Raw genomic sequence first — 8,918 nt, forward strand, 5'->3', positions numbered from 1 at the left:
GGGCAAGAGCCGTCTTCCAACATCTTCCATGGGGGTAAGATATAAGCTTGGAGGAACAGAATGGACAGAAAATGGAAGAGGTCGGAAATGGGAAAACAGGGAATGGAAGAGGAGGGTATTCATGCGAATGGAGAAAGGAGTAAGTAAACATAGAGAAGCAACAAAGGTAGGAGGCAGGGATCATGGGACAGTTAGTTTAGTGTGAGAAAGTTGGTGGAATCAAGCATAACATCAGACAGAGAGAAAGAATGAGAGCGAGAGAGAGAGGAAGGGAGTCAGAGGGGGAAAAGACAGAGAAGGGAGAGGCAGGAGGAGGAGAAGCAGAGGGAGGAGAGGCAGAGGGTGAGAGGCAGAGGGTGAGAGGCAGAGGGTGAGAGGCAAGAGGCAAGAGGCAAGAGGCAAGGGGCAAGGGGCAAGGGGCAAGGGGCAAGGGGTGAGGAGTGAGTGAGTGAGTGAGTGAGTGAGTTAGTTAGTGAGTGAGTGAGTGAGTGAGTGAGTGAGTGAGTGAGTGAGTGAGTGAGTGAGTGAGTGAGTGAGTGAGTGGTGTGTGTGTGTGTGTGTGTGTGTGTGTGTGTGTGTGTGTGTGTGTGTGTGTGTGTGTGTGTGTGTGTGTGTGTGTGTGTGTGTGTGTGAGTGAGTGAGTGAGTGAGTGAGAGAGTGAAGGAAGGAAAGAACAAAAGGAGGAAGGAAGAAGATGGGAAAAAACATTGAAAGGGAGGAAGGAAGGCAGGAGAGATGGAAAGAAAGAAAGGAGGGAATGAAGGAAGAAAAGAAGGCAAAAATATATATATATATTGAAAGATTTCCCAAGAGCAAACCCTAAATGAACCTTGTAGGTATTGAAACTATCAAGCATCATGTATAATATATATTTAATATTATTTAAAAACATAACAATCCATGATAGCAACAAAAGCCCCCAAAAAGGGGGTTAAAAAGGAAAAGTAATACTCTTTTAAACAGCAATCACTCTATTTTTCCAGCTTGAGCCACAAAAAGTTTTCACTCAATCCTTCATACTGTATTGCTGTTCAAGAGAGATTACCAAACCTACTTTAGAAAGTGCAGAATGGAGAGAAAAATTTTCAGTGCATCAGAATAGAGAGACTTTTTTTTCTAAACATAACAACATTAGTGCCAGCTCTCTGTACCACTACCTTTCCATTGGTCCAGAATATTAAATTACTCCAGGAACCAAATAATGTGTTTTATTCCAATGGCTGTTTTATGGTAGAAATAAAATACCAAGTCTTACATGTAGCAACTAAGGCTGCATCCCAAAGACAAATACACAGAAATGCAAGAGATAAACTGTATCCTAGTCCACATCATACTTTACTTCCTATAAGTCTTAGATAAAAAGAAAAAGAAAAATGCAAATAATCACTTACAAGTTCTTGATAACCAAACTACAAATTTGTTTTTTCTTTACTGACCTTTAAAAAAAGACCCGAGTACAGACCAATAATTTAAATTTTTATGTTACAACTCTATCTGGGTTCTTACTCTCACTATTTATATTCACATCACAAAAATAATTCAACACTGTGAGCAAGAGTAAATATTTCACTTTACAGTTAACTGTCATGTATCAAATATATAAATGTATATATTCATGCTTACTTACGTTGGAAAAATATATATTTCTAAATTTTTATATGTGCTTATTTGTGACTGAAAGATTGAATACATATGTTGCAACTTAAAACTTTGCAACAAATTTTCTATAATACAGAGAGACTAGTTTAATCAACACAAAATGCATCACCAGCTCTTAAACCTAAAGAAGTTCACAACCAATGAAATTATTTGCCTTACAAATAAATGATAAATAAAGAAATAAAAGTCCCATGGCTGCAAGTTGGATTTGTGGAATGTTATCTAAAATGGAATGTATTTTCTGTTGTTCCTCTGTGTTTTGGTATGTATTTTTACTTTTAATAATCAAGAGTGTATTGCTTCAATGACAATAATCATTGGATATGGTGGACTATAGTATACAATAGCCAAAACTGTTCCCATATAGAGTCTCTGCATAGACATCACAAAATATATAAACTGGTGTATATCCAAGCAGGGAGAGGCACTCTTTAAGGCTGACTCATTCTCTTCAAAGATGCAAGAATGAGATCTACAGAAGGCCTGTCACTTGGCACTTTACTATGATATATAAATTCAAGTTTTGCGTGTCTGTCCACAATGAAGTCCCCGCCCATTTGGTGTGGGTCATCCTCAATGTCCGCATATGCCTTTGGTAGTGGTGTCCCCTTGGCCATCTGAGCACCATAAAAACCTAGGGCTGCTGGGTTCCAGACAGACACAATGGACCTGTTTGAAGAAAACACAAGATATCATACATAGATATAAAAATTGCTATATTTGTCATCATTGCATGGATATAACTACAGGGTACATAAAGTGCTTTGACTACTATCTAGTTTTGATCATGAAAATTCTATCTGGCAAACAAAATATTAAAAGGAAAAACAAACCGTGCTTTAGTCAGTAAATGAAAAGAATTATAAATGATAACAGACTGAAATACTTTTTAATTAATAATATCATCTCAACCTTCAATATTATCCAAAATTAGTCAACAATATTTTACTCTGATTGTGAAATCATACTAATTCACCATCCCTGTGAACATGCTAATTCCTTCAGATAAATCCTTTACTCTCTTGCAGTTTCCTTACCATACTAAATTATCCGCTCCTAGCACAGAATGGTCTCAATATATTACCTTTTCAACCCAAGTTTCTGGTACACGGAAAGAGTTGGTTCAGTGAAGTATGGGAAAGGACAGTGAGTTTCCTCCAGCCATCTCCTTGCACCTGACATCTCCCCGAATGTTAATACCACCACATTGCAACCAGCAGCAGCGAGTTCACCCTGTTCGGTGAAAAAAAGAGATAACACCAAATCAAACCTAGGCTGTATTCATATTGACAGATGTAGAAAAGGTATGAATGATAATGAATATCTTCACAATACAAGAGATGTATTTGACCAGTTTCGATTGTGTCTTCGTCAGAACTACATGTATTTCTCACGAAGACACAATCGGAACTGGTCAAATATATCTCTTGTATTGTGAAGATATTCATTATCATTCATACCTTTACCAAATTAGACCTAGGCTGTATTCTGCTGCTAGTGCATAGTTATTGTATACCCTGTGCCTTTCTATGCATTTTAAAAATGACAATAAAACAACAGCTAGCAATAAAACAATCAGTAATAATCCTGGCATGGTATCAACAGATGAATAAATAAATGAATAAGACAAAAATAATAACTTAAATTCAAGAAAACTCTCACCAAATTTCTGTACACACATTTGTAATTTTGATTTTCATCCCTCTGCAAAACACTCACTTGTCTCTCTGCCAGCTGGGCCACGTGGATGCGTCATGGAAGTCAGGCAAAGTGCCTATTTAGCACAAGCAGAGTCCTCTCCTGGGGTAGCATTGGGAGGAGGTCATGTAATGTGACTTCTGCCCCAAGCCTGTCATGCACTGAATCAGGCACTCGATGGAGAATTACGTCTCTGGGAGCTGCATCACCAACCTCTGGCTTTACAACAGATTTTCTCTCACCTTCCCTGGCTTCCAGTTGCCTAAGGAAGTTGGTCCATTCATCCTGTGGTGGATTTTGAGGATAATGATCATAGCTGGATGTGTTAGTGAAGGTAATGGTTCAGGAAGTATTTTAATAAATTGTTTTAATAGCAGAAAAGTCTATGCACTCCTTAAATTGTTACATTAACAACACCATCATATTATAAAAGATCATCATATGAATTATTTTTCTACACTGTAGCTCAAGAATACACTTAAAAAAACAGTTTTTATTAACAGACTTTTAAGCTCTTTTGGGTAGCATTGTTTTTATGTTATGAATACAAACAAAAATTCACTAGAACACTTATTTCAACAAACCTCAATCTCCATAAGGTTCTCTGCGGTATTCTTAACATCTCTGCTGCTCTTACTGATGAAGTGGTTCAGAGCCTCTCTGTCTGCTAATCCACTCCTGAAAATAACACACAAATAAATTCAGTGATTACTCTTCCGTCTTACTGAGCTCCTAAATAACAATGCTGGTTATGATGATACAGCTGGAGGTAAGCCATGAAAATCTCGCACTTTCTTTTCCCTCTTTTTGTCTATTTTTATCAATCCTGATTTCCTTCATTGGCCGTATATGACTTCCCCTCCCTCCCTCTACTTCATCTTCTCTCCCTAAATCTCTTCTGACGCCTTTTACTCGCAATCTTCTACTCCCATCTCCTCTTTCTCTACTACAAAGTGTTTGCCTGTTTTCCTGCATCTATTAGCAAATGTAAATATTTCTAAAGAACATGAATTCATGTCAAATTCACATAATGAGAATGTGATTGTTTCTGACAACTCAAATGGTATTCAGACACATACCTTTTAAATAACTGCTGATAGACTCCAAGACCTTGACACAGGATTCCAATACCTTTGCTAACAAAGTTTCCATCAAGCTCTGCAAGTGAAAATAAAAATGATATTCTTTATGATGCTAAACATAAGACAACATAAGCATAAGAAGTACACATAAAACAGCATGAACTCTACTATGACCTAGGCTAATTATTTAGTATTTATGCCATATCTAAATTTACTATGATTTTTTTATTATACCTTGCTATTTTTATCAAATATATTCAAGTGAATTAAACATAATTTACAAATCAAATCACTTCTCTAGTTGCGTGCTTATCAATTCTAATTATGCTCTTTATTATCAGAATCCTAAAAACGGCCCAAAATCATGAGAAGCTATGAACAAATATTTATTTCATCACTCTGATGCTTTTTACTTTATCTGATTTATGCATAACTGCATGTGTCTTTATCAATTCATTCACTGGTTACAAATGTTGATCTATGTATAAATATATATATGAAAAGAAGTAGATGTGCTTTCTGGGTGGCCAGGAGGATGCTCTCCGATCTCTAGTAGGTCTTCTGATTCTGCCATTCCCTTACTCTTCTCTTCTCCTATATTTGTTTTTCTTCAAGGAGGCTTGATATATTTCACATATTGAGGAAATAAAGTCAATGAAGGTCTTTACTATAAGCAAGAAAGATGCATTTTTTTTATGCAATTCCAATGTCATGAAGTATTTGTAATATCATGAAGGTCCCTTTTTGTAATACTTCTAGCACCTCTCTTCTACTGCTATGCCTACTACTACTACTACTAACAATGGTGACTATGGTAACACTAATGAATAATATGCATGAAATATTTCCATTCCTTTGCTTTTCCACCTCTTTAGAACATATTTCTTTATAAAGCATATACCCCCAGCTGTGTGCTTTGTCTTTGTATATGCTCAAATATAGCTTGTTTTATATTTGTGTGCCTTCTGTAGTATGGTCAGTATCTTTCTTAGTATATTTATTATCACCATATTAATTACCAGTATTACCTAGTATGCAGGAACAATATGTAAAACAGAAAAAAGCAGCCTAGTTAATATGTCATTTCATCAATGAATGAATTTTTCCTTGCCATGGCTGTTTTACCTTCTTACATCTTTTGTTGTGGTTTACTCAAGTGTGGATTCTTTTTCCTCTTTTCTTAGTTCAAAACTGAATTTATTACTTGTTAAACTTTAAGATTAAAATATTATACTCAATTCTTGATCATATTCAAATCAAATCCTACTAGGGTATTTCTCAAAGCTACATGCCTTGGATATTATTAGGCTTCCTTCATACAAGCATGATTAACAGACTTACAACAGTGTATAGTCAAGCACATAAAGTGTTGCCAGAGGTCACCATCCTGCGCCAAATGACCACATGGAAAGCTGTGTATATTTTATCTTTAAATAGATAATAATTGCAAACACCTGTGTACATGTGTGTGTTTTCCAAAAGCAAATGCTGGGGCTTATTGTAAATACAAATGGTTAGTTTCTGTTGTATAATCTGACGACTAACTTAAAAATTTGTTCAGTATGATTTGGGAAACCAAAATTGCACGTACAAGTACTCTTTATTGACTATGATAATCTATTGTAAGAAAACAGCTTTTTAAGCACATCTTATGCTACATAAGTGACATGGATTAACTACCAACATGATGGCTGAGCAAATATTTTGGTGACATCACAGAGTGTGCTTGTACTATGGGTAGGAGCATCCCCTGATGTCTGAAGATTTGTTATTCATAAAACATAAAAGGCACCCCACACATTAATATTTCTGTTTAAAGAATAGAATAAAACTGAATTCAAGGGAGGAGGAGGAGGAGGAGGAGGAGGAGGAGGAGGAGGAGGAGGAGGAGGAGGAGGAGGAGGAGGAGGAGGAGGAGGAGGAGGAGGAGGAGGAGGAGGAGGAGGAGGAGGAGGAGGAGGAAGAAGAAGAGGAAGAAGAAGAGGAAGAAGAAGAGGAAGAAGAAGAGGAAGAAGAAGAAGAAGAAGAAGAAGAAGAAGAGGGAGGAGCTGGAGCCAATGAAAGAGAGAGAGAAAAAAAAAAAAGAGACAAGAAAAAAGACAAAAGAAGAGAAGTTTTCAACCCAAAATTTCACCCAAAACGGCAGGGCAGTCATATTCTGTATCATCTACTCAGAGAAGATTCATTGGCTGAAGAAAAATCACAATCATAGTTTTAGATGTATCTATTTTCATGTTTCTTTTACAAAAATTCAAGTTCAGTAGTTAATGCAAACCACAAAAAATATCCATAAGAATTATCAAAGGAATTAACAGATCAACAATCTAACCCTGAGAAACTCATCCTTGCATAAAACAAAGGAGCTTCACAATAAGACAGCAAAAACATTTCCTTACTGTTACAGCATAGCATACTGTAAGAAAATACTGATTCTCATTTCTGGTCCTCCACAGACATACAAAGTGTCCTTTTGCGAGCAAGCTCTTTAAACAAACTAAGAGTTCAGCTTATTGCAATCTTCCATACAAAAGAAAATGGTTGAGTTCTTTAAGTTTTGCAGTGTCTTGAGCACTGATGTTCAGCTTTTCCAGGAGCTGGTGGTACTTTGGCTCCTTTTTCAACACTTCCACAATGGTTCTGGTCACAATGTGGGGCAGTGTGATGTCGTGGTAGAGATATATGCGGTTGTTAAAGGTTGCATATACTAAGCATGGTACCTGAGGGAGGAAGCAAATGAAAGTATTAAACTGTTTATCCTCACTTTCCCTTTTCTTTTCACTCACCCCCACCCCCCATCCCTCCTCTTCTTGGCATAATCTGTTTAAACTATTATTTACCAGAAAAAAAACCATCTTGTATTATCCCTAATCTGTAACAATGAAAATGGATTCATGGACTCTTTTTTTATAATACAAGAGAGATTTCTGGAGAATATCTGTTATTTCAAATATTTAAGTAGCTAAAAAAAATAAAAAGAAAAAGAACAAAAAAAGAAAAAATATCAAAAAATGTTATAGACTCACCTGTTTTCCATGAAGGCCATAGTGACCAGCTACAAATGCATTTACAGGTTCAGGAAAAGTATATCTAACACAGTCTGTGTTATGACATACAATGTAAGTGTTTCCATCCCATGCACAGGCAATGACTTCATCCCTTCCATTTCCTGTGACATCAAGTTTACAGACTGCAAAAAGTTGATGATCCACTTGTAAATTCCACTGGATCTTCCCATTGTTTAGAAGTGTTAATGTCCCATCCAAGGTAGCTAAAGCATAGCCAAAGGTCTCTCCTGCAGCACCATCTGCATCGCTCCCAGACTCTGCCCGGCCCGATCGAATGTTGCAGCACATTTCATAAGCTGAACCCTCATCTGTGTCTGTGCTAGACCTTGCCTGGCTGGACCCAAAGTTGCTCGAGATCTCATAAGTTGTAACCTCCCCACCATCACTGTTAGATCGAACTGCCTTTACATGGTCGGGCATGTCCCCCTCACTGCCGTACGAACTGGGTCTCATCTTGCCGAGTCTTATGTTTCCACATATTTCTGTGTGGATGTTTGGGTTGCGCAGTCTAGCTGATGCTAGTGGTTCATAATCAAGCGACATTTTAGTCAACAATTCTGGCATGTTCTCATCAAAAGGATCCATCTCATTATACTGGCCAACTGGCTGTACTCTCAGAGTAAAATAGGTACCTCCTGGTTGTGCTACCAAGAGTGAAGGTGTTCCATCAGGACAGTTATTAAATGTTATGCTCCCAATCTGATCAGCTAATTCCCATTTATTAAGTCCAATAAGCTTACCATATGGTTTGCCACCAACAACATCCCCACAATTGACCCAACGGTAGGTGCGCACAACACGGTCAGTGAGGGCAACCACCATCTCTGAGAATCCATCCCCATTGACATCACCTATCAGCATGACTTTCACATTAGCTGGTATCCTTTGGGCATGAATAGGCTGCAAAATCTTCTTCTCAGGAGATTCCCCTAAGTGATCATCCTCAAAGTCATAGATGTAACAGTAGCCACAACCCGTCACAACCACCAGAACATTTCTTCCTGAATTGAACAAGTCACCAACTGCAACGGCTGATATCATGCCAAGATCATTTCCAACACGGACAGGTTTGGAGTTTTCTCCCTTAAAAATGGCAAGCAAGCCATTTTCATTCCCAACCACCAACTCATTCTGCCCATCATTGTCTACATCACCAAGGCAGATGGCATTCTTGTTGATATTTCCTTCAAACTCAAATTCCAAGTGGTTGACAAATGAAGCAACTCTCATTGTAACTTCTATCAGTAGTCCTTTCTATCAAAAAAGATATCTAACAATGGGATTGCTTTATTTTTTGCACTTCACTCATCTATATCTACATCTACAAGCTCTTCCTGATCTACTAATACACCACGGAGGTTCAAGGGCACTCTGTCCTCAGGCAAAGTGTTCTCCAACTTCTGCCAACGCTCAG

At 37.6% G+C, this 8,918-nt stretch overlaps 3 protein-coding genes across 3 annotated transcripts in view; all 3 read right to left on the reverse strand.

Moving 5' to 3' along the window:
* Window positions 1-853: 853 nt before the first annotated feature.
* Window positions 854-3,403, reverse strand: LOC119596093. Its single transcript, XM_037945227.1, has 3 exons — window positions 3,379-3,403; window positions 2,744-2,892; window positions 854-2,328 (listed from the first exon to the last, which is right to left on the reverse strand). Exons 2-3 carry the CDS (start codon window positions 2,839-2,841, stop codon window positions 2,091-2,093), a joined length of 336 nt encoding a protein of 111 aa, XP_037801155.1. The 5' UTR covers window positions 2,842-2,892; window positions 3,379-3,403; the 3' UTR covers window positions 854-2,090.
* Window positions 3,404-6,645: 3,242 nt separating this feature from the next.
* Window positions 6,646-8,918, reverse strand: part of LOC119596092 (KICSTOR complex protein ITFG2-like) — an 8,139-nt gene continuing 5,866 nt past the window's right edge. Inside the window, exons 2-3 of the mRNA XM_037945226.1 lie at window positions 7,463-8,918; window positions 6,646-7,156 (exon numbers count right to left, since the gene is read on the reverse strand). The exon at window positions 7,463-8,918 is cut by the window's right edge and continues 490 nt beyond it. Coding sequence (XP_037801154.1) covers window positions 6,947-7,156; window positions 7,463-8,734 — 1,482 coding nt within the window. The 5' untranslated portion in view covers window positions 8,735-8,918 and the 3' untranslated portion in view covers window positions 6,646-6,946. The remainder of the gene's footprint in view (window positions 7,157-7,462) is intronic.
* LOC119596246 (mitochondrial inner membrane protease subunit 2-like) overlaps window positions 8,806-8,918 on the reverse strand; it is a 5,969-nt gene continuing 5,856 nt past the window's right edge. Inside the window, exon 2 of the mRNA XM_037945412.1 lies at window positions 8,806-8,918. This exon is cut by the window's right edge and continues 429 nt beyond it. Coding sequence (XP_037801340.1) covers window positions 8,806-8,918 — 113 coding nt within the window.

This window comes from Penaeus monodon, chromosome 37, assembly GCF_015228065.2.
Source record: "Penaeus monodon isolate SGIC_2016 chromosome 37, NSTDA_Pmon_1, whole genome shotgun sequence".
NCBI lineage: Eukaryota > Metazoa > Arthropoda > Malacostraca > Decapoda > Penaeidae > Penaeus > Penaeus monodon.

Excerpts from the sequence above, each read along its gene's own strand:
- LOC119596093 (XM_037945227.1), bottom strand. The coding sequence starts at position 2,841 with ATGTCAGGTGCAAGGAGATGGCTGGAGGAAACTCACTGTCCTTTCCCA. Across the intron at positions 2,329-2,743 it reads CAGAAACTTGGGTTGAAAAG|GTCCATTGTGTCTGTCTGGA; the intron begins GTAATATATTGA and ends TTCTTCAAACAG.